The 27,848-nt window shown below is 49.4% G+C and overlaps 12 protein-coding genes across 12 annotated transcripts; 6 read left to right on the top strand and 6 right to left on the bottom strand.

The window, feature by feature from the left end:
• Positions 1-251: 251 nt before the first annotated feature.
• On the top strand, positions 252-3,149 carry N7537_012123 (putative transmembrane glycoprotein; the record flags this gene model as incomplete). Its single annotated transcript, XM_056903177.1, has 1 exon — positions 252-3,149. The coding sequence occupies one exon, from the start codon at positions 252-254 to the stop codon at positions 3,147-3,149; it is 2,898 nt and encodes a 965-aa protein (XP_056748464.1).
• Positions 3,150-4,066: 917 nt separating this feature from the next.
• Positions 4,067-5,721, top strand: N7537_012122 (PP2C family serine/threonine-protein phosphatase; the record flags this gene model as incomplete). Its single annotated transcript, XM_056903176.1, has 6 exons — positions 4,067-4,131; positions 4,478-4,796; positions 4,853-4,926; positions 5,000-5,084; positions 5,152-5,358; positions 5,414-5,721. Exons 1-6 carry the CDS (start codon positions 4,096-4,098, stop codon positions 5,719-5,721), a joined length of 1,029 nt encoding a protein of 342 aa, XP_056748463.1. The 5' UTR covers positions 4,067-4,095.
• An 81-nt stretch (positions 5,722-5,802) lies between these two features.
• N7537_012121 (uncharacterized protein) lies at positions 5,803-6,078 on the top strand (the record flags this gene model as incomplete). Its single annotated transcript, XM_056903175.1, has 1 exon — positions 5,803-6,078. One exon carries the CDS (start codon positions 5,803-5,805, stop codon positions 6,076-6,078), a length of 276 nt encoding a protein of 91 aa, XP_056748462.1.
• A 1,188-nt stretch (positions 6,079-7,266) lies between these two features.
• N7537_012120 (choline-phosphate cytidylyltransferase) lies at positions 7,267-8,913 on the top strand (the record flags this gene model as incomplete). Its single annotated transcript, XM_056903174.1, has 4 exons — positions 7,267-7,775; positions 7,880-8,230; positions 8,290-8,698; positions 8,776-8,913. The coding sequence occupies 4 exons, from the start codon at positions 7,267-7,269 to the stop codon at positions 8,911-8,913; spliced, it is 1,407 nt and encodes a 468-aa protein (XP_056748461.1).
• A 2,346-nt stretch (positions 8,914-11,259) lies between these two features.
• Positions 11,260-11,934, bottom strand: N7537_012119 (lysoplasmalogenase; the record flags this gene model as incomplete). The annotated part of the gene is made up of 1 exon (XM_056903173.1): positions 11,260-11,934. The coding sequence occupies one exon, from the start codon at positions 11,932-11,934 to the stop codon at positions 11,260-11,262; it is 675 nt and encodes a 224-aa protein (XP_056748460.1).
• Positions 11,935-12,558: 624 nt separating this feature from the next.
• N7537_012118 (uncharacterized protein) lies at positions 12,559-13,710 on the bottom strand (the record flags this gene model as incomplete). The annotated part of the gene is made up of 1 exon (XM_056903172.1): positions 12,559-13,710. One exon carries the CDS (start codon positions 13,708-13,710, stop codon positions 12,559-12,561), a length of 1,152 nt encoding a protein of 383 aa, XP_056748459.1.
• A 393-nt stretch (positions 13,711-14,103) lies between these two features.
• On the bottom strand, positions 14,104-15,604 carry N7537_012117 (DMT family transporter; the record flags this gene model as incomplete). The annotated part of the gene is made up of 2 exons (XM_056903171.1): positions 14,104-15,087; positions 15,200-15,604. The coding sequence occupies 2 exons, from the start codon at positions 15,602-15,604 to the stop codon at positions 14,104-14,106; spliced, it is 1,389 nt and encodes a 462-aa protein (XP_056748458.1).
• Positions 15,605-17,028: 1,424 nt separating this feature from the next.
• N7537_012116 (uncharacterized protein) lies at positions 17,029-17,710 on the top strand (the record flags this gene model as incomplete). The annotated part of the gene is made up of 2 exons (XM_056903170.1): positions 17,029-17,207; positions 17,563-17,710. 2 exons carry the CDS (start codon positions 17,029-17,031, stop codon positions 17,708-17,710), a joined length of 327 nt encoding a protein of 108 aa, XP_056748457.1.
• Positions 17,711-17,876: 166 nt separating this feature from the next.
• N7537_012115 (uncharacterized protein) lies at positions 17,877-18,341 on the bottom strand (the record flags this gene model as incomplete). Its single annotated transcript, XM_056903169.1, has 2 exons — positions 17,877-18,134; positions 18,264-18,341. The coding sequence occupies 2 exons, from the start codon at positions 18,339-18,341 to the stop codon at positions 17,877-17,879; spliced, it is 336 nt and encodes a 111-aa protein (XP_056748456.1).
• A 542-nt stretch (positions 18,342-18,883) lies between these two features.
• On the bottom strand, positions 18,884-21,143 carry N7537_012114 (UTP25 family protein; the record flags this gene model as incomplete). The annotated part of the gene is made up of 3 exons (XM_056903168.1): positions 18,884-20,377; positions 20,436-20,952; positions 21,007-21,143. The coding sequence occupies 3 exons, from the start codon at positions 21,141-21,143 to the stop codon at positions 18,884-18,886; spliced, it is 2,148 nt and encodes a 715-aa protein (XP_056748455.1).
• A 131-nt stretch (positions 21,144-21,274) lies between these two features.
• N7537_012113 (eukaryotic translation initiation factor 3 subunit F) lies at positions 21,275-22,511 on the top strand (the record flags this gene model as incomplete). The annotated part of the gene is made up of 3 exons (XM_056903167.1): positions 21,275-21,466; positions 21,524-22,236; positions 22,292-22,511. The coding sequence occupies exons 1-3, from the start codon at positions 21,365-21,367 to the stop codon at positions 22,509-22,511; spliced, it is 1,035 nt and encodes a 344-aa protein (XP_056748454.1). The 5' UTR covers positions 21,275-21,364.
• Positions 22,512-24,042: 1,531 nt separating this feature from the next.
• N7537_012112 (uncharacterized protein) lies at positions 24,043-27,805 on the bottom strand (the record flags this gene model as incomplete). Its single annotated transcript, XM_056903166.1, has 3 exons — positions 24,043-26,534; positions 26,693-26,866; positions 26,920-27,805. The coding sequence occupies 3 exons, from the start codon at positions 27,803-27,805 to the stop codon at positions 24,043-24,045; spliced, it is 3,552 nt and encodes a 1,183-aa protein (XP_056748453.1).
• Between the last annotated feature and the right edge of the window lie 43 nt (positions 27,806-27,848).

The raw sequence follows: 27,848 nt of genomic DNA, 5'->3' as shown, positions 1-27,848 counted from the left end.
TGGCTTTTTTGAAAGGGCACGCCTTGAATGTCTCCCTGGTCCCTTTGGTGCGGGAGGGACCACGATCCTTTTCTGGAAGATCATGCGTGATACTCTTTCATCTTCGTCCTGAATCTCTTTCTTTCCATCTTGAATACTTCCACTATCTTTTGCCGTGAGACTGGGAGCATCGTTGGCGATCGGTGAGCTAGCTGTGTCTTTTCCAGCTATACACAGTTCATTCAAGTGTGCTCGCATTTGCCCAATCGAGCATGGCGTTCTTTCTCACCATCGTGCTGGCTTACCTGTCAGTCGCCAATGCAGCATCCTTGGCTGCCAATTATCCTATCAACTCGCAATTGCCACCTGTTGCACGAATTTCACAGCCTTTCCGATTTGCATTCGCCCAAAGTACTTTCTCTAACAGTGACTCGCACACTAAATACTCACTATTGGATGCACCATCATGGCTCAAAGTGGATAGCAGCAGTCTCACCCTGTCCGGAACGCCCCATTCAGGAGACAGTGGCGCTATCAAGTTCAAACTTGTGGCATCGAATGGTTCGGCAAAAGACAGCATGGACGTCACTTTAATCGTGACAGCAGACCAGGGACCGACGGTGAAGAAACCGCTTATACCTCAGCTACAGAAATTAGGACCAGTCTCATACCCTGCCACGCTGTTCATCCATCCAGGTCGTCCATTCTCAATTGAGTTCGATCAGGATACCTTCGACAACACGCATCCTGCTACGATCTACTACGGAACCTCGCCGAACAACGCCCCGCTACCTTCTTGGATCAACTTCGACCCGGCAGCGCTAAAATTTGCTGGAAATAGCCCTGCCTTTCCAGGCGCGGAGCCTCAGACATTCACTTTCCAGATGATCGCATCAGATGTAGCTGGGTACAGTGCGGCCAACGTGACATTTGAACTCTCGATCGGTCCCCACATTCTGACATTCAACGAGACTGTTCAAAGTTTCAACCTTACGAGAGGAGAAGAGTTCAACAGCCCCAAATTCACTAGCCTTCTGTCTATAGATGGTTCACCAACTTCTGTCAAAGAGCTGGCAAAAGTCGACGCCAAATTGCCGGATTGGTTGAAGCTGGATAAGGACAATATATCGCTGAGCGGGACGCCACCCGACAATGCCGTGAACCAGAATATCACCATCGCTGTTACCGACTCTTTCCAGGACCAAGCACACATGATGGTTCGCCTAGAATTCTTGAAGCTGTTCCTCGACACCGTCGATGGGTGTGAGGCAGCCATTGGGCAAGACTTCAAGTTCGTGTTCAATCAGTCTATCCTCACCGATGACTCTGTACAATTGGAGGCCGATTTGGACAACGAGCTCACATGGCTTACCTACTTCTCGGACAACAAGACTCTTTACGGACACGTTCCAGATGACATGGATCCCAAGAAGTTCACCATCCCTCTTACTGCATATCAGGGATCGACCGAAGACACGATGGACTTCGTTCTTGATGTCCTCAAAGCCTCGGACACACATTCGAACCCCACAGATCCGTTTACCACTTCATCTGACACCCCCAAGCAGAAGAAGGCTGGCATCATCGCCATCTCAGTCGTTGTCCCTTTTGTGGTAATTTTGAGTCTGCTGATTCTCTTCTGCTGCTGGCGTAGCCGCAAGAACTCACCTACTGTCGAAGAGGGTCAATCCGACAGCAAGATTGCTCCACCACGACCTGTTAGGCCTGATGTTCCTAATTGTCAGCCATCCATGACGAAAAGACCTTCCCACGATGACAATTCCGAAGATTGGATGAGTCCTATCTCACCGTCATCGATTCCCAAGCTCGAACTTGGGCCCGCGTGGAACGTGTCACAATTTGATAAACCTCAACACCCGGTTAACTTTGCTACTCCTGAGCCCGTTATTCCTCCTCGCTCTCCTGCTCGCAACTCTCCTGCTCGCAACTCTCCTGCTCGCAACTCTCCTACTCGCAACTCTCCTACTCGCGACTCTCCCACTCGCGGTGGCTTTGTCCCACTGCGAGACCCCATCATTCAAGATGAAACCCCCGTTCAAGCCGGTTCACCTTCCAAGAAGCAAAACAATCGCCTCTCATACACGAACACGACCAGCCCAATGCGCCGTAGGACCATCAACCGTTCCCGACGAGAGCCATTGAAGACGATCCAGCCGCGAGCCATGAAGCGAGAATCTATCCAATCATCTAAGTCAAGGAGATACTCAAAGCGCTCGAGCGGTATCTCCTCCATTGCCTCTGGACTACCCGTACGATTCAGCGGAGCTGGCCATGGCGCCGGCGGCTTCGGACCTCCCGGCCACGGGGTGGTGCACACATCATGGCAAAATGCGCGAGCCTCAATGTTGGGCGATGAGACCAGCCTAACACAGATGGCACCATCGTTCTCGCGCCCGCCAGCAGCAGGACGCATGCGTCACAGCATGGCATCCAGTATCCCCGAAAACTACAAGCGTATGACCCTACGCACCGTCGATCCCGACGACTCCATCTTCTCTGAAGCCGACTCCCTGGAAGCCTTTGTGCACAGCCGAGCCAAGCACCGCAACTCTTCCAACCCTCTCTTCTCCGCGCAAATCAGCCGGCGCACTTCCTCCGGAATGCGCGCACTCGATCGAAACCGCAGCATGCGCAGCCGCGCCGATACTGTCTCCGTGTCAACCTTCAGCGACGAATTCCGCCAATCCATTCAAGAACGGCCCCTATCGACTGCGATGTCGGCCTCGGAATACGGTGACGACAGTAACACGAACCGCTTCTCCCAATATCAGAACCAGGCCGGTCTGTTTCCCCTTGCTGAGGGTAGCACAAATGGCCAGAGCCAGCTGAGTCTTGCACAAGACTACCGCGGTGCTATCTCCCCGCTACCGCGGTTCTGGAGCGAGAACAGTATGGGCAGTGCTCGGCGGTTGGAGGGCCAGGGCAACAGCAACCCTCAGCGTCACAAAGTAAATGATGAAAATGCTATGCCGCATAGCTCGTCTATGGTCTCGGACCTGGAAGAGCATCTATCGCGCAAGGTCAGCCCTAGTAAGAACGCCAATCATCAGTGGTGGTTGTCGTCGCCTCTTGAGTCCTCGCGGCCGTTGAAGAATACCGATAATCGAGGTCTTCCTATCGCCAGTAGTGGAGAGCTGGCATTTGTTTGAATTTTCTTTCTTTCCAGCTTTCCCCCCTCTGTTCCCCTATCTTATATCTAGATCTATGGGTTTCTCTTTTTTGTCTTTCTGCCTATTGTGTTTCTGGCGTTCTTAGGCATTGCGAGTATGATATCCATTGGCTTTTCTATGGTTGATTGGTTGGTATTGAAGTCTTTTATACTAGTTGATCTAGTTTTGGAGCGAATGATAATATAGTATCTCTCTACATCTGGATTGTTAAGGCGCATTGCATATCACTGAGATTCACCGCTTGGATCTCCGCCTGCACAGTAATTATAACATTATGCACAAGTAGATAAGAGTCCATGAGGCCAAAGAGAAAGGAAGTTATTCCCTGCAAATAGAATAAAGTAGATTTTCCAAGTTCGAAAGTCAGACATCTTCACTATGGCGTGACTGTACAGTGAGTGACTACTGTGTCTAGCCCCTATTTACTTTCTCCTTCAGCCTCAATGAGAATACAACGCACTAAATACTACATAGATATAAGATATACTATCTATCACAGACATCTTTACTAGTAATACTCTCTTGAATTCCAAACCCCTTCAAAACTCCCAATAAACTAGTCTGTTTCCCCATTCACGTGACTCTATAGAGCACGGCGTAACAAAAGCGGTAAACGCAATACCAGGAAATCTCTGCGAGGTCTTCTTAGGACTCGGACTTTCTCTCATAAGCTTCCTTGAAATTGCCTTTCCAATCTTCATCTCTTTACAGAATCCCTATCCTATATTAAAACAAAAGCACAGAGGCAAGAAATCCATCATCCGTCCGTTCCCCACTTATCGCGGGACCCAGACGCGCTGAAAGCCCTGCGCCCTCATCTGACCCTTTCCCTACAGCACCTCCAGCACCTCCAGCATTTTCCACACTTCGATCCGGAAACCTCGATCTCACCCTCTCCCCCCCGAATTATTCAAACTTTGCCAATATGGGTCAAACCCTATCGGAGCCGGTGGTCGAAAAGGTGAGATATTTCGCTTTTTTGATTCACACCCCACACTGGCCCATTGTGACCCTCCAATGTCTCTTCTACGGCCTCGAAACACACCCCCCTTTCTTGGCTTTTGTCATACCCTAGGACCAAGGAGTTATAGAGCGAGTCTCTCTCAAGTCTTCCAGTTGAACGAAGAGTCCGTGCTGTCGCTCGGAGGAATCTTCCTCGGGTTACCATGCGGGGTCTTGGGTAGTCCAGCTGGGTAGTGGGGTGGTTCAACCCAGCAACGAACAGAGATCGCAATCCTACTAGGCAGCCTTGCGTATGTCGTTGAAAAGCATCGAGTGTAACTAACGTGTTATTTCTTCACTTACAGACATCGTCCGAGGGCGGGGATGACTCCTGTGTGTATGGTGTGTCGGCCATGCAGGGCTGGCGAATCAGCATGGAGGACGCCCATGCTACAATCCTTGACCTCCAGGCAAAGTATACCGGCATCACCGACAAACCGACGGATCCGGAACACCGCCTCGCCTTCTTTGGTGTGTATGATGGCCACGGTGGAGACAAGGTGGCATTGTTCACCGGCGAGAACCTGCATAAGATTGTCTCCCGACAGGATGCTTTCGCCAAGGGTGATATTGAACAGGCCTTGAAGGATGGTTTCCTCGCGACCGATAGGGCTATTTTGGAAGGTTTGTGCTGTGTTGTTGTAACCGAGGTACATGATGGATTGCTGACTTGAGCCCAGACCCCCGTTATGAGGAGGAGGTGTCTGGCTGTACTGCTTCCACGGCCATTATCTCACAGAAGAAGATCTGGGTGGTATGTTATGACCTCGAAGAAAGAAAGAAAAAAAAAATATCGGATTGAAGAATTCCAAACTGACTGGTCATAGGCCAACGCTGGTGATTCACGATCCGTCTTGGGTGTCAAGGGACGTGCCAAGCCCCTTTCATTTGACCACAAGCCCCAGAACGAGGGTGAGTGCATGGAATCATTAGGATCGTTACATGAAACAAGATCGGGTCTGACAAATAATTACAATAGGCGAGAAGGCTCGTATCACCGCTGCTGGCGGCTTCGTCGACTTCGGTCGTGTCAATGGCAACCTTGCCCTGTCCCGTGCTATCGGTGACTTTGAATTCAAGAAGAGCCCTGAGCTCTCTCCCGAACAGCAGATCGTCACCGCATACCCCGATGTCACCGTTCACGAGCTGACGGATGATGATGAGTTCCTGGTGATTGCCTGTGATGGTATGTCTTCTGCTATTGCACCCCCTCGCTAGTCTAGATGCTAACCTATCTACAGGTATCTGGGATTGCCAGTCCTCCCAGGCTGTGGTTGAGTTTGTCCGCAGAGGCATTGCTGCCAAGCAGCCCCTCGCCCAGATCTCCGAGAACATGATGGACAACTGCCTTGCCTCCAACAGTGAAACCGGCGGTGTTGGATGTGACAACATGACCATGACCGTCATTGGACTCCTACAAGGCAAGACTAAGGAGGAGTGGTATAACCAGATTGCAGAGCGGGTTGCGAACGGGGATGGACCTTGTGCTCCGCCCGAGTACGGCAAGTCTCCCGAGGAACCCGAAAGCATCCCCACTTCTTCGTGCTGACGGCCAGTTCGTGCAGCCGAGTTCCGCGGCCCCGGGATCCGGAACCAGTTCGAGGATACACCGGATGAATATGACCTGGAGATGGAGCGTTCCCGTGGTTTCAGTGTCCGTTCGGGCCGCATCATCCTCCTGGGTGATGGCACTGAGGTCATCACGGGTCAGAACGACGAGGAGCTTTTTGACCAGACAGAGGAGGACGAGGACCTTACCAACCAGGTGCAGCACGAATCGGGTACCCGGAATGACCGCCAGGCCACCCCAGGTCCTCAGGGGAAACAGGAGAATGGCAGCGGTTCTGCTCAAATATCCGAATCCCCGGCCTCCACTGACGCCGAGAAAGAGAAGTCCGCATCGTAGACTATGAACTTATGAACAGCCTATCGATTGGTCCTCCCTGTTTTGGTTTCACTCTGGTTTTGTTTTCCTTGCCCACTGCCAACGACCCTTTCCCCCACCCCTGATTCCACGATCTATGCCCTGTTTTCCCTCCCCCTTCCTTTGTTTTGCGATTCGTTATCGTTGGGCTCTGGTCCCGAGCCTGTTTACAACACTTTTTTTTTTAAACCTCCCTCGACTTGAAATGGATATTTGTCAAAGACGGGACATGCGGCAAAGAGATTCAGACGGAATTGAATGAGATGCAAGACAAGAGCTTTGAATTTCCATGGAGGGTCGATGTTGAAAGAGAGCCCTTCGCCGGGAGCCAAATGGGCCTTATGAACACTTTTCTTACTTTATGCCATCACCACAACGAGATACCGCAGAAAATGCCCGCTATTGACGAGCTCATTTACCTACACTTCCCTATCCGCTTTTCATTTCGGGTTTTCTTCTTTCTCCTAATCCCCAGTCTATTTCCTACCTGCGGTCATTGACCTGCAGTCTGGCCTATACGAGAGTGAGTACCTGCTAGGGGCGCAAGCTGGTAGAGTTGGGTATTGGTTGAGATTTCGTCCAGGGTGAGCAATGGGCAATGGCAATGGTCATTTACATACCCTTTGGCGTATATCTGATGCATTCAGCGTTTTCTTTGTACCTTGGTAGATGTTGTTTTCATTCCATTTTAAGCAACGGAGTTCTGAGAGAGAAATTCATGTTTGCTGACGTAGGTAAATCCAGGGGCAAAATGGGGAGTGTAATTCCAAGGGCAATGCCAATTCCTTATTTTCTAATAGTAATGGAGTGATGACATACCGATGTCCCACTCTACCCCTGTACCTCGAGGGCTACGTACCTAATCCACACGTGGTCAGTGTAACCACATATAATGCCAAGACTTAATTTGCAAAGTTGAGCCCCTATTTGCAATACTTCGTATTGTAAGATTCAACCCCTGTACACTCTGGACTCCCGGAACTGTGGCTTAAAACAGCGGAGTTGGCGCCCCCACCATTTCCCCAAACAGAAAATTACCAGTTTCCCCTAAAACCGGGTTGCCGTCATTCAGGGTTCAGCATTAATTCTCTCCCTGATTCTCTTTCCCAATCTTTCATTTATTTCCCTAGGAAGAAATCCCTCATTTATTCTCCAGGGCCAAAATACATAATGTCGCCATCTACTTCCCCCGCCGGCAAGCGCAAGCGCAGCGCCTCCCACCTTCCCGCGCCCGTCCCCAAGAACGTCACAGCCGACCTCCAGCCATCTTCACGCGACGCGTCCGGCGAAGAAGGCGGCGACGACTCAACTGGGCCCAATGCCACCTCCCACAGCGCCAATGGTACCCGCCATCCTTCTAAGCGGGCCCGCAAGGCTGCCACCGCCGATGCCGCAAGCCACACCGAGGTGAACGGGGTCGAGCCGGCCATCAGCAAGGAAGACCCCGGCGAGCCATCCGAGACAACTGCCGCCAGCAGCGATATTGAGGGTGGCCCTCGGTCGCGCCCCGGTTTACATATCGATTTACCCGAAGATGATGAGCCTGTTAGAGAGGAGCAGATAGCTCCCCCGGTCTTTGGGCGCTTGCAGGACCCCGTCGGTTACCGCACTAATCCTCCTCCAACGGGCCGCTCAGTACGTGTATACGCGGACGGTGTGTTTGATTTGTTCCACCTTGGGTAGGTGATCACACGAGCGGACCAAGTTTTTATTTCGGCCCCCAGTTTTCTTCTGGTTTCAGGCTTGCTCAATTGGGTAATGGTGGCTGACTATCACTTTCTAGCCATATGAGACAGCTCGAGCAGGCCAAGAAGGCCTTCCCCGATACTTATCTGATTGTCGGTGTCACTGGCGACGAGGAGACACACCTGCGCAAGGGTCTGACGGTGCTCAGCGGCGCCGAGCGCGCGGAGACTATCCGTCACTGCAAGTGGGTTGACGAGGTCATCCCCTGCTGTCCGTGGATTGTGACACCGGAGTTCCTGTCCGAGCACGAAATCGACTACGTTGCTCACGACGATCTGCCCTACGAGGCCGCTGAGGGTGATGACATCTACGGTCCTATCAAGGAGCAGGGCAAGTTCCTGGTGACGCAGCGCACAGAGGGTGTCAGTACTACTGGTATCATCACACGGTATGTTTCACTTCCCACACTGAATCCGACAGACCAGAGCTAATTATATCTATATGTAGGGTTGTCCGTGACTACGACCAATACATCTCCCGTCAATTCAAGCGTGGCGCCTCCCGCCAAGAACTAAACGTATCCTGGCTGAAGAAGAACGAGCTCGAGATCAAGCGTCATGTCGTCGAGCTGCGGAACAACATTCGCAACAACTGGACCATGACCGGTCAAGAGCTCGGCCGTGAATTGCGCCAGATCTGGCAGAACAGCCGCCCTAACAGCCCCGCGCCCAGTGCCCGCAACAGCATGGACTGGGGCATGCGTGGACCCCTCACCAGCCCGACCGGTGGCAGCAAGTCGCACCTGTCGCGTGTGGGTGCGGAACACAACCGCGCAGATAGCCCCATGGGCTCGCGTCGCAATGAGGATTTCGCTACTGGTTACAGTCTCGGGTTGATCGGAGGTGTGCGTGCTTGGGTAAGTCACATCCCCCAATCACTGGTCATCCAGCGCGGCTATATTTAGCGTAACTCGTACTAACGTGCTTCATGCAGATGGCCCGCAGTCGCCAATCTCTCCAGGAACCCCCCAGCGGCATGCACAGTCCCACTGACGAAGAACTCGAGTCCGAGCACAACAACGGCTACGAGGAGGAGGTGCGTGGCCGTGCCGGTCACGTCTCTGCACAGTAGATGACTTGTTTTGTTGCCTCTGGAACCATGTTGTCCCGACCAAGCTACAAATTGGATGGCAGATAGTCCTGCCATTCTTGTAGCTGCAATTTTACCCTTCCCTCAATACACCTTCACCTCTATTCCTTTGCATATGTATCCATCTTTTCATTTTGCATTCGGTTCGTGTCTTATACTTTTTACAAATTGTGCCGTAACCGGCGGTTTTTCCTATGTCGGGCGCTTGGTGTCTTTTTTTTCCCTTCTTTTTTCTTTCTTTTCTGTGAATGGGCTGTATGCTGGACTTGGTTGGTTCGGCTTCGACACAGGCTTTTTTTGTCTTGTGATATTCTTTTTTCGTTGTGATTTTCGCTTTGGTTGTGTTTTGGCAGTTTCAACGCTCTTCCTTCCCCTTAATACTCCAATGAACTTGTTTCCTGTTTGATGTCTTTGTATGTGGTCTTGATGATGATTGGTGTTAGTTGATCTAACCCTTGTCATTTGATCATGATCATGATCATGGTCTTTGATCTTGGTCTATCCAAGGCTATTCCTTGTTTCCTTGTTTCCTTGTTTCCCTGTTTGTTTTGGTTTGTTCATAAAAGCTGCAATTGATGAACAGCTGATCCGAGGTATACCACCTCGGCCTTGGTCGTGGCTGTCCGGATAGGGACTACACATAGATTGAGACAGCTTTTGATGTTTCAAATTCTAATTACGCGGTCAATTGAAAACGTTACTAGGTTTGATAGATTATGTGTTTGTATAGAAAGTCCTGTACAACTATACCTGTAAGCCTGGCGGCCCTAATCTATATCGTGTCTCTCCTGAGACACGGCCACTAGAGCGGAAAATTATCCACCATACCCAGGTCCTGCAAACAGATCACCACTCCAGAGGATCTTGGGTTTGGTATACTTGCGTATACCTGGAGACTATCTCAGTCTTAGAGAAGACCTACGGGGAGATCTGGACAATGCCTATGGAATACCCTGCTACCTGATTTATCTTCGTAGTGACTTGGCTTCTCCGTGCCACTCGTAGACCATCGGAGCTGTTTTGTTCAACTCACTTGCTTTTGACTTTATAAACCGGATAACTCATTGAAATATTGTTCCTGACTGTAATTGCATGCCCAAACGGCGTTATTATGGCTGATCATTGATCCAACGTGAGCCAGTTTGCATTTGCACTTGCCTTACTTCTCAGGTCTTCTTCCAACCCAGCACATATAACGCCAATCCCCTTCTCATGGGTCTCCCAACCTATCATTCCCTTCTCACCATGCTATAACTCCCTTCGCTGGCTATAATTATCATTATACTATACATATATCCTTTCACGGCGCATACCTCTTCTTAAAGCGTTATATCTCCAAGCAACGATCACATCTCCTACCTGATCTCAACTGCAGATTTATAGAAGCTACCTTTGCCTTTGCACGAGATTCGCGACAACAGACCTCAAAGCGAAGCTACTTCTGGGTCGGACTTCCCTAAGAAGACCCAGTCATGGTCTCTCCATGTCACTCTAGGAAACTTGCAGGGCCATCGTTTCCACTCATGGGAGAATCCTCGGCTGCTTCAGCATATGTCTACTTTACGACTCAGCTGAACATCATTTCTCCTCTCACATTAGCTTTCAAACAAATTGCCTCTCATAGTATCGTTTCAAGACGTCATGCAGGACAAAGCTCGTGAGATCATGAGAAGAAGGTCGAATTCCGAACTGGCTAAAGGAGCAGCAAGGCAGGCAAGGGGAAAGGGGAAGGAGGAGCGTTGGAACCGCAGAAACCATTATCATGCATCATGTTCCCCTGGTGGATGTTTCTAATTGGCAAGCACATAATCTAGAGCTTAGCTGCTCCAACTATCCAATCAATCTCATATTCACAGTCCACACCAACCTCTCTGTAGACTTCTCTTCCCGACACTGATATAGCGTTATTCTATCTCGTACGTCTTTATGGGAAAGGCTACTGTACAAAATACCTAGCATGGTAATTTGAATTCAAAAGGTGAGCCACGTAAAACATACGTCTTCCCTGATCGTGGTTCATCCTGGCATTGATATTATATCTATATCTATCTGCGACACAATTATCAAAGCACAGCGTAGTGATAGACCAAGTTCGACGTATTCAAGTTGAATCCATAATTGGAAAAACCCCGCACGTATTGTCCTTGTGTGCAAACTTGTAATTGTTGAACAATGCGAAAAGTCAGAAAATATTTAAGAAGTCTCTTATATACAGAGTAGCCAAATCCAGATTTAGACTCGGGTGAGGGTTCATGGCGAGATCTACCCTCAGCACAGCTTAGGTATCCCCATGGAACGTCCCAGCTCACTGTTAGTCCATGCAAACCGTTACGCTGGCACTGTTCCAGCGAGAACCATCTGAGCCCAGAAATAAAGCGCATAACCCACAAAGATCCCAAGCCACCCACGAGTCTCCGGTCTAGAAGATCTCCCAAAGGCATTCTTCGCCACAAAAAGGTCGCTCACAACAAACATAGCAGCTCCCAGAGCTCGCGAGTGCCACCAGTCGGTTGGAACGATCAACGGGGAGGTGGCAGTAGCAGCAGCAAACATTGTACCAATGATAACGGCATAAACCGAAACCAATGGCTTCATATCCGGGGCAATGTCGAGATCCAATATATTGGTCTTGAGTGAGGAATGTGGCGGGGGATATACGACACCCAACCATTTTGCAGCGGATAGAGTCCCTACAAAGGTAGCGGCAAAGGTTGTCCAGGAGGTTTCGCTGGAATCCTGCAGGAAGGCTACAGTGTAGGCTATATGCGCCGCAGCGAAGGCGACGATACCGAGTTGGAAGGATATAGATACTTTTCCTTGTGGTTTTGATTTGTCGGATGGGGGTTTGCTGTCCGGGCCATGGAATTCACGGTGCGAAGGAATAAGGAAAAAGTCACCCAGCAAGGAAAAGGCAAGACCGGTGGTGATGAGACGACGGTAGTTTGACCATTCTGTGGATGGTAGGAGCAATGGGCTGCTAAGGAAAGCAAGTGAAGAGAGCATTTTGAATACCGCGGTACCCGTGTGTGATCTGGATTTCCATTCGGAGAGAACTAGTAAGGGCAGCGAACCTAGTAGAAGGTAAGCCGAAGTTGAGATTGAGATATCCATGGAGATTGAGAGGTGAATGGAACAGATCTTTGGGATAGAAACAATTCAAGTCCTGATTAACAGTTTTCTTGGCGACGAGCCGAGGCACGACTTTTCCCAAGCTGACTCGTGAAGACTTGAGGTTGTTCTTTTTGGTGTAGTTTTGGAGACAAGACAAGATACCTATGGTTACAATTATAATCAGCAGAGTAATTAACATTTCATCGGCAATCGAGATTTACATATATCCATGAGATTCAGACACGCGTAATAAAGATGACAACACTCAACACCTGGGTTGAGTAGAGGTATATGCTTGATATAGTACGAATGCCCTGTCTTCGACTGACCCTGTATGTCCATACCTTTTTGCTAGAAACAATCACTATAATGAGTAGACAAGCATGTAGTATCTGACTTTCTAGCAGTAATTGTTATGCAACAGAGTTAGGAGGTTCAGGGTAGTATTAACACGCAATATCAACGAAAGGGTATCGAAATAAGAAACACAAAACACAATACACAAAACATAAAACATCAAGCAGCAGTAATCGCCAACCTAACCCCCCTCTTCCTCTCCTCCATCCCCTTCGCCATTCCAATCCCACTCTCCCTCGGTCCACACAATATCCCCCTCAACTCTTCCCTCAAAAGCCCAACATCTCTCACCAACTCCCCCTCAACAACCCCCTTAGCAAGCAAATCACACCTCGCCGTAACCGCCAAATCAAACCCATCCAACCCCCTAACCCCAAGAATAGGCCTCACCCACCCTTCCCCAATCCCAAACGGAATCCTCTGCCCAGAAACAACCGCCTCCCCCATATTCCCAACCACACTCGTAAACCTCCCCAAATCCAAACTCAACCCCAACACCCGCAATCCCTCCAACGAAGCCACAACGTCCCAAAACCGAACCCACAACGCATCACTATGCGTATGCGCATAGATAGAACCCTTATGATCGAGACCAGCCATAGGCACCCAGATCGGCATCCACTGAACCGTCAATCGCGAAATAGCATTCCGGGAAGCCGGCGACAACGACCCCGCGAATGCAATGAAAGTGTATAGATCATCGACGTCGAAATGCGAGGATTTGTACAGGATTGTCTCGGCCTCGAAATAGATTGCCCGGCAGACGCGGAGTAGGGCGGTGTTGCTGTTACTTAGTGTTGAGGGGAGATGGGAGTGGGTGTGCGGGTAGAGGAGTCTGTCGCTGTGGCCTGGGACTCGACCGTCGTAGATGCGCCAGCGGGCCGGGGTTGTGGGGCAGCAGTGGCGGTTTTGGGTTAAGGAGGGGTTTGGGTGAATTGGGACTCGGTGGGTTGGTTGGGTTGGGGTTGGACAGCGAACATGACGGATTTTGCCTTTTAGTTGGACTAGATGGATGGTTTGTGGGGGTTGGGTGTTTGGAGTTGGGGAGTTGGTGAGGACGTAGGACCAGATGATTTGACGGAGTTCGGGCGGGAGACGGAGGAGCGGGGATTGTTGGAATTGGAATTGGAATTGGGATTGGGTGGATGGGTTCAGGTTCCAGTTTAGAGGTGGATGAAGGGTATTCTCTGGAGAGCAGATGGCGCGGGATTGGATTAAATCGCGGACGGTATCACGCCAGCGATGGCCGGTTGGATAGTAGTGCCAGATGGAGTAGGGATCACGGAGGACCCAGGTGTCGAAGTGGCGCATTGTGATGTTCTTGTTCTTGTTCTTGTTCCGTTGATGTCAGAGTTCAAGATGAAATATGGGGAAATTATGGGGCCAGTGGGCTTTTATGGGGAATCCACTAGGTCTCGACTAGTATATATAGTATCTATTATATAGGACTGTAATAACTTGGAAATAGAAATAGAGAGAAAAAGAATTCGGGTTTTGTCGGATTGTAACTCAATGACGTCGGATTCGACATTTCCGGCTTTTTGTATTTTGAGGTTACTAGATATACCATAGACGATCGGAGTAGAGTGCTCCAGGAAAGTACAAAGGTCAAAGCATATATACTATATGCTATATACTATATATAGTTATATATATATATATATATACCCTAGACGATATATACAAATCGGAATAGCCCAAAACTCAATTCCCTTCCGCTCTCTCCTCATCAGTGACATCCTTGTATCCCTCCACATCACGATACTCCTCACTCCCCCGCTGAACAGGTCTCTCCTGCGAAAACGCCACATAAATCGCACAGACCAAAATGATCGCAGATCCAACCCAACTAATCGGACTCAGCGTACTTCCCCAAACAACCTTATCATAAAACACCGCAAAGAGCATCTGCATATAGAGCATCGACGTCGCACGTCCCCCCTGCGCCACAGGCTTTCCATCCGACACCGATGCAGGCGGGACATACGACAAACCTGCCGTCAACAAAAACTGCAACAGGAATCCACAAACACCCAATCCCGTCAGCAACGTCCACTCCACAACCGTATTAGGCACGCGGAACGGCACAGAAGGCAAGGTGACCATCGCCACGAACGAAATAACCGTCGTTACGGACGAGAAATACGTCACAGACACGAGGGGATGCGCGCGACGACCGATCATACGGATAGAACTATAAGCACCTGATGCGCCGAGCACACCGACCAAAGCGACGATCGTCGCCATGACATGGTGGTAAGAATCCGCCTCAGAAGGGGGTTTATCATCCGTTGAAGTGGAGATACCCAATGCCCAAGCGGCAGCGGCAGTTGGGGTTGCGATTGCTGTGTTCGGGTCACGCTTGCTGAATGGACGGGCAATGAGGACGACACCGCCGAGAGAGACCAGACCGGCGAACAGCTGCTTCCGGGAGAAGGTCTCGCCGGGGATGAGGAGGGAGCAGGCGTAGCAGGAGATAATCGGTGAGAGGAAAGTGATAACCGTTGCCTCGGAGAGGGGGAGATATTGGACGGAGTAGTAGAGGCCGTAGACACCCATGAAGCCGAAGAGGGCGCGGAGGAGGAGGAGACCACGGACTGGACGTGTGCCGAATGGGGAGGGTGTTGAGGCGAGGAACATGTATAGGTAGCTTGCGACTGCTGTTATGGACATGCGGGCGAAGAGGATCTGGGGATGGGTGGTTAGTTGGGCTTTTATAGTATTGGAGTTTGGCGAGGAATGAAATGTAGATCGGATGGGATACGAAATGATCTTTCCATTCTTTTGTTCTGTCTCTTACCTGGAAAGGATGCATAGCACTATGAATTTCCAAAACCTGCGTCATGACATTCATCGAGGCGGCAAAAGCCTGTGCCAGCAGGACAAGGCCCATACCCTTATTGCGCAACCACCATACCTGCCATGCATGGCGGGGTCGTGAAGCCGCCATAGCGAGAGCCTCGTCATCTTCGTCGTCCTCGATCGGACGAGGTTCTGATTGGGCCAATGCTGGTTGGGTGTCGGCTTCACTACCGCTTTCACAGTTATAGTTGTGTCCATCCTCGTCTTGGAATTGCGTTTTCGTTGATCTCTGCTCCGATATCGAGTTCGATCCCGACTGCTCCACTCGGATCGGCAGGGGTGCGTCTGGATGATCCTGGTATTGGCCGGCTTCTGAGGCCGAATCAAGGTTTGGAGTGACCATGCTGGGATCTGTTATCCTGGGGTCGTTATTGGAGAGGGAAGTTGGTGCGGGGATTTTGTGGGGGACGGAGATGGAGATATCTAGACGATGACTCTTTTTTTCTCTCTCTTTTTGGAGTCGGATTGTCTTCTATAAAGTCTGGATGTATAGCGGTGTCAAAAGCATAATAAATGCAGATAAACAATATATCCAGGCGAAAAGGAAGGATTCTTATATCTGCACTGGACTGCCGATCTGGTTAAAAGAGATTTCAGCGCGAAATGCGCATGACGGCCGAGTGGAGCCCGCGTTGACCACTAACCGCTGCCTGGTCAGTTTCGTTTTGTTTTTTTGTTCTATTTTCGCCTTTTGTTTCTACTTTTTTATGTCCTTGCTTGCTCTTTTTTAATTGACTCGACTCGAAATGAGTGGTAAATTTAGTGGGCTAGTATCTGGTTGTGTAAGACTATATACTCTGGGCTGTGTTAGAGGCACGAGGCACAAGCGGCACAAGACCTACTACTTTATGTACGAGCTACTAGCTACATATAAACATGCACCTAACCCGGATATTTATCCGCTTCCCTTTACTTCCTGTTATGCTTCGCTTCGACTTAATCTAAAATTCGACCTTAGCCCTGGAGGGCTGGAGTAATATAGCTTACTAATCGACGTTTCAAGTCGAGCTGCCTAGAGACGAACCTCATATGTAATATTTAGTTATGACCGGTTAACAAAGTCATTTACCGTCCACAATAGATCTAGCGAGATAGAAGATATATTATCTACCATGGTCCGTGATGTCTCAGAGCCGAAAACACATGGTCTGTGCAGGATATCTAAATGCTGGTTTACATCTACTTAATGTCGTAGTGTACAATTCAAGAATGGGTTCCTACTGTATGCTCTCTCATTTGAGGAGGTGTGTAGGGATTGTAGTTAGGTCAATGGACATTGGCTTCGAGATCGGAAACACATAGATACGATTATAGTATTCTGAGTATCAGATTGCCAGCCAAAAGCCGCTGTAGGGCGGCCGTTGTCATTGACTAGGATATTCCGACGAGTAGAGACACTGTGGATGAGAACAATTTCATAGTCATCAAGCTTGTATTGAATTGGAAGTCTGTGTCCCACACTTCGTGGGGTCCTTTGCCGAGTTTATAGTCCACAATGGACTTGGCTTTGCTATCTTCATAGTGAGCAGAGAATATAGAAAGAATCCGAACTTCTTGGTACATTGCTCACTGATTCCACGATCTCTGCCCACTCCAACACATTAGGTTAAGAAATACAGTGTTGCTTCTTTTTTCGTTGACAGGTCGAATAATCATCCAATGCATACATGTATGTATAGCGTATTCAGCCTCACGACTTGGGCTTGGTAGTAGCCCTGGTGAATTCAAGAGCAAGGAAACAGCAGAGTGTCTGAAATCAATGTATCCATGGATGTATACAACGAACTTCAGGGTCGAGCCAATGAGAGAAAAAAAAAAAGAAAGTCGCACCAATATCGGCTCGAACTTGCGACCCACTCATCTGAAAACAGCATAGCTCAAACGGTCAAGACCCACTTAGACCCGCACCTCAAGTCGTCGATATACAACGTCGAAGAAAAAATTGGGTAGCTTCTCTTTGATTAAGATACGTCATCCTTAGTGCAGGGGCCGTACTAATCTTCTCTGTATATTTTCATTTGACCATATGCCCCGAAGGGCGAAATATCTATTCCTCGACTTGGTTATAACCTCACTTTTCGGATCAGAATTATATAGAGATGGAAGATACTCGGCCGTGGTTGGTCGATTTTGAAGGACCCGCCCTTTCGCGCGGCATGGGTCTCGAACTCACGACGCCATTGGCCAATAACACGTGACTTCCAAATCTGGTAGCACCAATCATAACTAGGTATAGTGTCAAACTGCCCCACATACTATGCCCTCAATATCGAACGTGGAAGGATGGAAAAAAATAGGTAGCTTCTCTTTGATTGAGCGTGTCATCCTTAGTGCAGGGGCCATGCTAATCTTCTCTGTATATTTTCATTTGACCATATGCCCCGAAGGGCGAAAGGATATCCTTAGAGTTCAATTTAACCTCACTTTTTGGCAGAATTATACCGCCTAAAGGGCCCTTCAGGGCTGTTCACATCCTACATAATACATAGACCAGTTCGTTACGTTATATATCTTTGAACTTTATTGTAGATCACATTGAGGACAGCTTGGATATGCATTCTCTAGATGGTGTGACTCCCTCCACTTCACTCTCAAGCAGATGGTGCAGTCACATACTAGCAAAAAACGACAACTGGGAAGTGCACATCAACCCGTTTCTTATTGTTCCAAGTCACATCGATCAGAACACAAACCGACTGGTGATCCCGATCAAAGGTCACAGACCCTTTGACCTCCGGAGTATTGAATTGGTATTGGAATGGTGACGCGTCCGTGAAGATGCCGCCGAATTCTCCGACTTCGTTACCGGTATAAGGAAGGCAGTTGATGTCAATTCGCTTAATTTGCCTATTGGATCCCAAGGTGACTTCGAGCTGATATGAGTTGTTAGAGATTGCTTTGTTCCCATTTGTGTGAACAATGAATGAGTATGCAAGATGACGTGACTCATGTAGGGCAGTTGAATGATCTCGCTTTGGACAGGTGTTGAACCCTCAACTTACTTCGATGAGCCCGGTACCCTCAGGCACATAGATGTCATGGTTAAACCCGACACACTCGTCGATCTTCCTCATAGCCATCTTGGTGTTTGGTATGATTGGGTGAATGGAGTGGACAATGTAAGAGGCTGTGAATAGTTGACGTTCGGGGTTTAAAAAGAGGAACGGGGAAGCAAACGGCTGTTTGGAGTTTAAATAAATGGATCGAGAGAGAACGGGACGTATTTGCACGATAAGCAAACGTGAGCTTCTTAGGTGTTTTGGCGATGGAATAGCGATGGAAATTTACTCATCTGATATTCTAAGTCTATGCAGAAAGCCCGTAGGTGAACATACTACATTGATTACCCGGTGCATAAACATATGTAGAGTCTAAACCGCGTCTCTCTCTCTCCATAATCAGATATCCCCGACTAGGAGATCAATGCTAGGGATAGCTAATCGTGATGTACAGATTTAGATTAGGTTGTATTCAATGTTAGGCTTGGACTTGATACAGCTCCTTGGACGAGAGCATGGCTCGGAAACTGACAAAATACAAATAAATACAAATAGCCGCATAGGTGAAGTGGTATAAAGTAATGGTTCATATATCTACCTGAAAAAGCATCCACAAGCTCTGTTTATACAAAAGTAAACGTATCACCCCCCTTCTCCCGCAACATGTTTCCAGTCCTAGACGTACCAACAACACGCTCCAACTTCAGCGCATCCCATTTTGAGAACAGCGCACGAACACCACCCTCAGCAGCCTCGATCAACGCCGCAGGATCAAGACCCAAGAACCCAACAATCTCGCCATAGAACTGCGCATTATCCGGGAGTCCGTACATGACCACACGCTTAACACCACGGACCTGGTAACGGCGGAAGTGGTGTGCACGCTCGGTATACAGTAGCACAGAGTGGCGGCCGGACACGAAATGACTGCGGGCACGGTTAGCCTCCTTCGGCTCAGTGTACTCAGAGATAGCGCCAAAGGAGACATTGGTTGTCTGCGTAGAGGTAGCGAAGTGGTTGCGCACGCGGACAAAGTCGAGGTAGGAGGGGATGAAGATGAGGGTACCGGCGCCGCCCTTGCCACGGCCGTGTGTGATGTTCTTCACCAGGGTGGACAGGATGGTTGTTGTGAAGTGCTTGAAGCGCGCGTCGGGGTCTTTAATGGGGGACGTGCTGTCGATGCGGGTGAAGGTTTGCTTGACGGGGACTGCGAGCGGGAGCTCGGTGATGGCGCCGGCGTAGGTGGGTGTGACCTTGAGGCGGCCCGAGGCATTTTGCATCTGGGATGAGAAGAGGGCGTTGATCTCGGGGGTGATGCAGGATGAGACCACTACGGTTTGTCGGACGTGACGGGCTTGGTTGTCCAAGTACCAGTTGCGGACGCGGCCGAAGTCGCAGCCGTGTGCTTGTTTCGGTTGCAGGTTCAGGTGCTGGAAGATGTAGTCGACGTGGTCCCAGTTTTGCATGAGAAGGGCGTCGGCGTGGTCGACGATCACCATTTCGATTGAGGAGAGGAAGTCGTGGTCACGCTTCTTGACGTCGGATTGGTCCATGATCGTACGCAGACCCAGTGGACTGGCTAGGATGATGTCGGAGCTGTAGAATTGAGCGAAATATTTGACTGTCTTGCGCGTGAACTTGAGACCCAGTCGGAACATGTCGTCGTCATTGCCGCCGAAAAGCTCACGGAAATCTTCGGTCTTGTGTTCCCAGGAATCATCATTTGGTGCTGAGAATGAGTCGGTGAAGCGCTTTTTGTTTTCTTGCTGCTCGGGCTGATAGATCCGAGTGATCGCATCGAGAACCTTAACACATGCCTGTCGGGTGGGCAGGATGTAGAGAACCTTAGGTCGGGTAAATCCCTGGTCACGGCACTCGATGTCGGTGTCCGGGTCCTTGGATAAACGGGCGTTGTTTTTAAGGACTTGGTCTCGGGTCTTCAGCAGGTGATTGACGGCGTGCAAAGCAATCATCTCGCGCATCTCATTTGCGTTGGAAGTAGTGCGGGCACCGTAGAGAACGTCTTGGTAGTCGAACACATATGGCGCGATGATTTGGGCTTGACCGGTGATTTTAGGCAGGATCTCGGCCGCACGAGACTTCAATTTTTGTTTGAGCTGCGCGATGGCATGTTAGTATTGAAGGCAGCACAAAACCTGTGGCTATTCTGCATACCTTGATATTGGTTGTGCTCTTCATTGGGGGAAGGATTGATGCGCTGTTTGCTCCCGTGTCAGGGACAGTATGTACCAGCCGTAGCCCATCGATCTCTTTTTTAACGGATGCCCATTTGTTCGATTGGATAGGCTCAATCTGCTTGGTCAAATCTGCACTATCGCGGAGATCGAAGTGCTTCTCAAAAGCAGCAGTTGGGTCCTCGTCCTCGTCTGCTTCCTCCTCTTCATCGTCGGACGGCGCTTGGGCTTCCAAGTCGTCATCGCCCGGCTCTGGTTCCTCTGCGGGTTCTGCCATTTGAATCTCAGCATTGGAGTCGGTGGCGATCTTGCGCTTCTTCCGAGCTGGTCCGTTTGACTCATTGGGTTGAAGTAGCTGGAGGAGTTCGTTGTATGGGCGTTCAGTATTTTCGTCTTCTTCCTCGCTGCTGGAGGCGCCCTCATCCATGAGTGTGTCATCGCCCAATTCCTCTTCGGATTGCTCGCTAGCATCATCTTCTCCAGAAGAAGCATCCGATCTAGTAGCAATTAGATAAAGCCATTGAAGACCATCAGACTGGGAGAAGACTTACTCGGACTCGTTCAATCTCGAGGTGGCAAAGGAGTTGTGACCACCACGACCACCACGACCGCCGCGACCTCGACCTCTGCCACCACGGCCACCACGGCCTCGAGCTCCTCTAAAAGAACCACCACGAGGAGCAGGCATATTTCAGGGTATAACTAGAAAGGTTGGGCAATTTCAAGCTGTTCTGGCCGAAATGAGAATTTTGGGGGCTTATCTTATCTTAGCGCGAAATTTCCCACACACAACAGAATCGGAACAATCAGAGCGGCTCACTCCACTTCCAAGGAAAAATTGAACCTCCGAGAAACGAAGGGAAGTTTGGATCTTGAAACTTGCAAGGTATTCCATCACACAAATTAATCATGGCCGAAGATTCTTTCCTTCATCTCGCTCGCCCCCTCGGCCCCGTCAGCGTGGGGACCGCTCCTACCACTGCCCCTCTGAACGTGGTCATTCAACCCCAGGTATGTTGCGATATGTGTGCTATATGATCTGAGGGGTAAAGCTCATTTCTCTCAAAGGCAATCTTCTCAGTTCTCGACCACTCTCTTCGCCGCAATGCCGACCAGGAGCGAGTCATCGGTACACTCCTCGGAACACGATCTGAGGATGGAAGTGAGGTCGAGGTCCGATCCGCTTTCGCTGTCGGCCACTCCGAGGCTGAGGACCAGGTCGAAGTCGATATGGAATACCACAAGCAGATGCTCGCTTTGCACCTGAAGGCCAACCCCCGCGAAGTCTTGGTTGGCTGGTACGCCACTGCTTCCGAACTCAACACTTTCTCCGCTTTGATCCAGAACTTCTACAGCGGCCAGGGTGATGGTACCTGGCCTCACCCCGCTGTCCACCTGACTGTCTCCACTGAGGCTGGAAAGGATCTCGAGACCCGCGCCTACATTTCCGCCCCCGTTGGTGTCACCGCTGAGCGTGCTGCCGACAGCGCTGCTTTCATCCCCGTTCCCTACGAGCTCCGATACGGCGAGGCCGACAAGAGCGGTCTTGAGTCCATCGCCAACGCCAAGGATGCCGAGGACCGTTCCACTTCTGTCACTTCCGACATTGAGTCTCTGGAGCGCGCCATTGAGGAGGTTCTGTCCATGGTTGACCGTGTCTCGCGCTATGTCGAGTCCGTGATCGACGAGGAGACCCCCGCTTCCACCGCCATGGGTCAGTTCCTGCTTAACGCTCTCGCTCTCGCACCCAAGGTTGAGGCCGCCGACATTGAGCGTGACTTGTATGTTGAACCTGCATTATATTCCCCGGTGTTCCTTATCACTAACTTTCCACAGCAACAACCACATCCAGGACGTCCTGGTCGTTTCTTACCTCGCCAACACCGTGCGCACACAGATGGAGCTTTCCACCCGGCTAGCAACCGCCCAGCTTACCCTAGGCGGCGGCGGCGGCGGCGACGGCCCCGCTACCGGCGAGCAGCGCAACCAGCGTGGCGGCAAGGGCCAACAAGGCGGCCGCCCACGCCAGGACCGCAACGAGGAAGCCCGCGCATGAGAGGTTTCCCACAGCAAAAAAACGCTGATGCATAATGTGATCAATTGCGAGAGGAACATATCCCTTCAAGTGAACGTCGATGTCTCTCACGTTCTCTTCCCTTTCTATCTCACCCCCCCTGACGTTATTACTTTTGGGTCTTTCGCTTCTTTGTTTACTATCCCTCTACCGCCTTCTTCCTTTTTTCCTTTTTCCGGCTTCTTTTTTTTTTCCTCGCGAGGCTTACATGTTCTCTCCGAAGCTCACGGACTGCGGCCTGGTCACGTCCCATCAACGGCTTCCGGACTCGGTCTGTCTTGACGTCCAGACACGGTCTTCAGCACTTGGTGTTGTGGTATTGAGACCGATTTAATATCAATACGATTGGTATAACGTGTGGTGGTTGATGAGGGTGACGATGTCGTTACCGTTCGATAGAGAATATTCGGGGGTGATGAGTCTAGACTGTTGAAGATGAGAGATGGGTCTGCTGAGAGCCAATCTCTCCGGTTTACGAAGTCGCATCTTTCTAGGCGCGGCGTTTTCAGTTATGATGAAATGGACATAAAAGTTCTAGAGCTTCTTCGTATTGTATATCCCATCATTTACTACTCCAGCCATGGTTCTCAAAGTACAGATACATATGTAGACAGGCTACGTGTTTACACGATAGCCAGTTATATTCACTAGGATGATTCAGTGACCTGTGCCCAGCCTGTATTCGGTGCGAGGCTAGTGGCCTGCCATATCTCTTGGGTAGTCGGCACAAAATTCACCTGTGATACGATCTGCAAACTACCTAGCTACTCGACAGTCCTGGTACGCATGGTCAGGTAGCCACAACTGATATTTGATCTTCGGCACCTCTCCAACGTGTACGTACGCGTCACTGATATTATCGAGAGCGCTGCTACTATGGGCAGTAAGTATGTTGATCTATCCACTGTACTTCCAGCTCCGGATGGTGCATGTCTTTTTTTAGTTGCTGGATGTGTTCAAGCAGTATCCAAATTATTGCATATGAACCATGGGTTTCTTGATACAACTTTAATCATCCTTTGGAATATATTCTGAGCTGCTCAATCCTGAATGATATTGTAGCGACGAGGGTGCCTATTGGGCCGAATATACAAACGCATTCGGCTTTTCTAAGTCGCTTAGACGACTTGACGTTCTAGAAGCACCGGAGCTTTATACAAGTTTACGCCTTTGCGCCCCTTTGACAAACCTGTAACTGATTACATGGTTTCCTTTCCTACTCGGTTGATTGGATAGCAAATCCGATTGGTTCGAGTTTCGTCGGATGAAAAGGGGAAAGGACGGTTGGAGCTCTGAAGAAAGGAACAGAAGCTCTAATAACTATAGTGTATCCCATCTTTACCGATCTCCACGGTTGTGTATAAACATGCAATCACTGGTTGTCTAAAGCATTGGATTCTGAAAGTCTCAGACTCAAGGTTCATTGAAAGCATGAAGTAAGCTCGACTCTACGAAGCTGGCGGTAATATTACAGCGCTATGCCTAGCCAACATTGTCCACCTGGCCGCAGCTATCAATCCAACCCCTCGACCAAGCTAAGATCAATACCAGGAGCAGCAAGAAGGAGCTTCACAATGCCCTGGTGATCGTGCAGTATAGCGAGAGATAGAGGTGGATAGCCAGAGCTATCAGTGAGATTGAGATCAATACTAGGAGTAGCAAGAAGGAGCTTCACAATGCCCTGGTGATCGTGCAGTATAGCGAGAGATAGAGGTGGATAGCCAGAGCTATCAGTGAGATTGAGATCAATACTAGGAGTAGCAAGAAGGAGCTTCACAATACCCTCGTAGCCTTGGAGTATAGCGAGAGATAGAGGTGGATAGCCAAAGCTATTCGCGAGACTGAGATCAATATCAGGAGCAGCAAGAAGGAGCTTCACAATGCCCTGGTGATCGTGCAGTATAGCGAGAGATAGAGGTGGATAGCCAGAGCTATCAGTGAGATTGAGATCAATACTAGGAGTAGCAAGAAGGAGCTTCACAATGCCCTGGTGATCGTGCAGTATAGCGAGAGATAGAGGTGGATAGCCAGAGCTATCAGTGAGATTGAGATCAATACTAGGAGTAGCAAGAAGGAGCTTCACAATGCCCTGGTGATCGTGCAGTATAGCGAGAGATAGAGGTGGATAGCCAGAGCTATCAGTGAGATTGAGATCAATACTAGGAGTAGCAAGAAGGAGCTTCACAATGCCCTGGTGATCGTGCAGTATAGCGAGAGATAGAGGTGGATAGCCAGAGCTATCAGTGAGATTGAGATCAATACTAGGAGTAGCAAGAAGGAGCTTCACAATGCCCTCATAGCCTCCAAGTATAGCGAGAGATAGAGGTGTTCGAGTATCACTAGTGATACAGTTGACATCAACATCAGGGCGAGCAAGTAATGTTTGAACAATCATGTCAAGCCCTAGGCATGATGCGATATGAAGAGGAGAAGGGTCCACAGAGCGTCCAATCTCGCTAACAGCAATTTCCCAGTCCATATATCGATCCTTTTCGACAGAACAGAGTTCGATAGCTGCAGGGAAAAACTCATGGCGATATTCAATCGTCATATGACCAAAATGAACTGCCCAATTATTTGCTGAGTACTCAAGAAAATCATAACTGGAACACAAATCCTCAGCATCTCTAATCGGGGGCGCTTTCTTTTTTCCAAGCTCTTTAAGATATAAAAAGCGGATACAGATCGAAGTGTGTAGGAACGCCGATTCGGAAACCGAAATAGAGTACTTCCAGCTGGACTCAATTGGCGACACTTCATCGGATAGGGATACCAAGAAGTCTTTGGCAGATTGGTGGATCAGAAAGACCGTCTCATCTACTATATGGACAAAAAGTCCACAAGTATTCCGGACGGCTATCGCAAGCTGCTCACCCCTTTGGAGCTCTAGATCTTCGTAGCACTGGGTTTCCTCTGTGATAGTCAATGCAACACCGACTTCATCAAGGCTAAGTGGTCTGGTCGCCGCCACGATGATTTGAAGCAGTTTCTTGGCCTGAGCTTGGTCTGTGGCTTTGCGAAGAATGGAATTATAGACGTCATCCACAGTCGTTGGTAGATTTCTTAACAGGCTCTTGACTGCTTGTCTGTCTATTCGTGGCATTTCTTCAATGATTTTGAATATCAGATCCAGCCAGAGGTATGTCCGATTCTCAGTCGCCAGTATCCCACTAAGAAGTTCATCTCTTGTGGTCTCCCTCACAATCCGGGGGCCTAATTTGGACATTCGAGCATGCACAACGTGGTTCATTTCGGATTGAAGTTGCGTGGAAAGCTTTTCGGTTGGCAATCGAATCCCAGGAATATTCTCTATCAGTTCTCTGAACTCATTTTCGATGTTGAAATATGGACGGCTAGTCACAAGGATTTTAAGGCGGTGCGTCAAACCCTGCGATTCCTCATTGCGTTCAAGACCTTTAAGCCGCCTGATGAGATCCTTCTGGTCTGTCACTTCGCACTCGTCTAATGCGTCCAAGACAAAGATGGTTCGTCCACATTCTGGATCTTGGGATATATCTCTCAAAATTTTCCACATGGTATGAAGACTCTGGCATGCTTTATCTGCATTTTCAAGGTACGCTGGGAGCGCATGCCTCATGGCTTTCCGGCCACATTTAGATTTCAGGAGCTGATGTAACAAGGCAGCCACTGCACTGGCAGGACTCCGAGTCTCGGGTGATGTGTCCTTGAAAAAGAAATAGCAGATAGTCGTGTCGCTAGACTCGAGGCCAAACAGACGGTTGTCAACAAGATCCTTGGAAAGAACAGATTTGCCACAGCCTGGATCTGCTGTGATCCATAATAGACAAGATGAGTCATTTTCTTGCCAGTTCCGGAATATTGGACTTTGAAGGCACCAGTTGCATGTTCCCTCTTCCTTGTCTGGGTTGAAATCCTTCTGGTACTCATAGTTCGTAGTGCGAAAAGCTTGAAGACATTCCGTTTCTTTGTCCGATTTTTGCCATAACTCAAGTTGTTCAAGTTGTCGTAGAACCTCTGTCATCACTGGCCGATAAGAAGTCAACGTTTGCTTCTTTGCCCCTACGCCTAACTAGTTGAAAGGACCGCCCGAAATGTCCTTAAGAGCTATAGCAATTGAAGTATAGAAAGTACCACTGATGAAATCCTTCCAATGTATGATGATAACTCAAGATGTTACTTACATTTTTCAACCGGAGGCAAGAGGAGGACACCCTGTCCTGGAATTCCGAGCAAAAGCTCCTTTGCGTAGGCAGCGGCAACAGCAGCGGCATAGGGCTGCCAAATCTTGTTTTTGTGCGAATCGGCATAGTCACAAATGCCCCTGATTACAAGACATGGAAGTGTGTCCATGAGTCCTGGCCAAGAAGGTGAGGAAATAGGGTTATAAATAATGGTATTGAGTACTTACCTGCAGCTTCCATTTCGAAGCATTTGATCTTCTCCCTTTGTGACCATTTGTCCCTCAATAGGGCATCCTTCATCACTTGATCTGCAGATCCAATTGTTCCGTAATGTATTTGAGGCTCATCACTCGACCGCCGCTTTCTTTTCACGAGATTCGTATCATCAGGGCCGCGGCATGACTCGCACTTCTTTCCCGCGACATGACAAGTTTCAGACTTGAATAATTGATCTTTGGCTGATCCCGGGTGCTTAAATCTCTTTTCCATCCGTGGATTGTTTGCAAGCATATTGGAAAGTAGCTCGCAAATCTTGTGGCCTTTCCGTGCATGCTGACCTTGCAGCATAGAGACTGCATTCAAGACAATTCCCGGGGGCTTGTTCAGCTGACCTCCAGCACGGGTAAACTCCTGGTTCTGTATAGACTTTCCAAAATCATATTGAATGACGGCTTCCGAAGACTTTGAATGTTGGCTGATCACCACATCTCCCAATCTGATGTCTTGGATTTCGTCCGGGTCCTCATCTTCAGAGTCATCGGATTTATCGACATCGATATTCCCTTCGTTCTGCCATCTATAGTACGGCGCGCCGCCTCCAATTCCAACCATCAATCCGAATCTGATGGCTGGGAAGCTGCGCACCATGTCTTTTGCTACAGTGGCAGCGGGAACCTTTCCTGTTTGCTCTGCAGGTAAACAAGCAATCACCACGTTATGATCCCCGATCCTACCCAGGAGATAAGAATTGATATCATTTGGATCAGCTGCATGAAGAACGGGGTGTTCATCATCCAACATGGCACCAGCGGCTACCAACTCGGTCTGCGGCAACGCGCATATCCACCCAACGGTGTAGTCTGAATGGGAAAACTCTCGAGTATTCCGATTCATGATGGAGAAATGAAGATTTGGCTAATTTTTGCAAGATATTCGC

This window comes from Penicillium hordei, assembly GCF_028827395.1.
Source record: "Penicillium hordei strain IBT 12815 chromosome Unknown utg000006l_segment0_segment0, whole genome shotgun sequence".
Lineage (NCBI taxonomy): Eukaryota > Fungi > Ascomycota > Eurotiomycetes > Eurotiales > Aspergillaceae > Penicillium > Penicillium hordei.
Note: the sequence above shows the minus strand (reverse complement) of the source record. Positions and strands in the feature narration are given on the sequence as shown.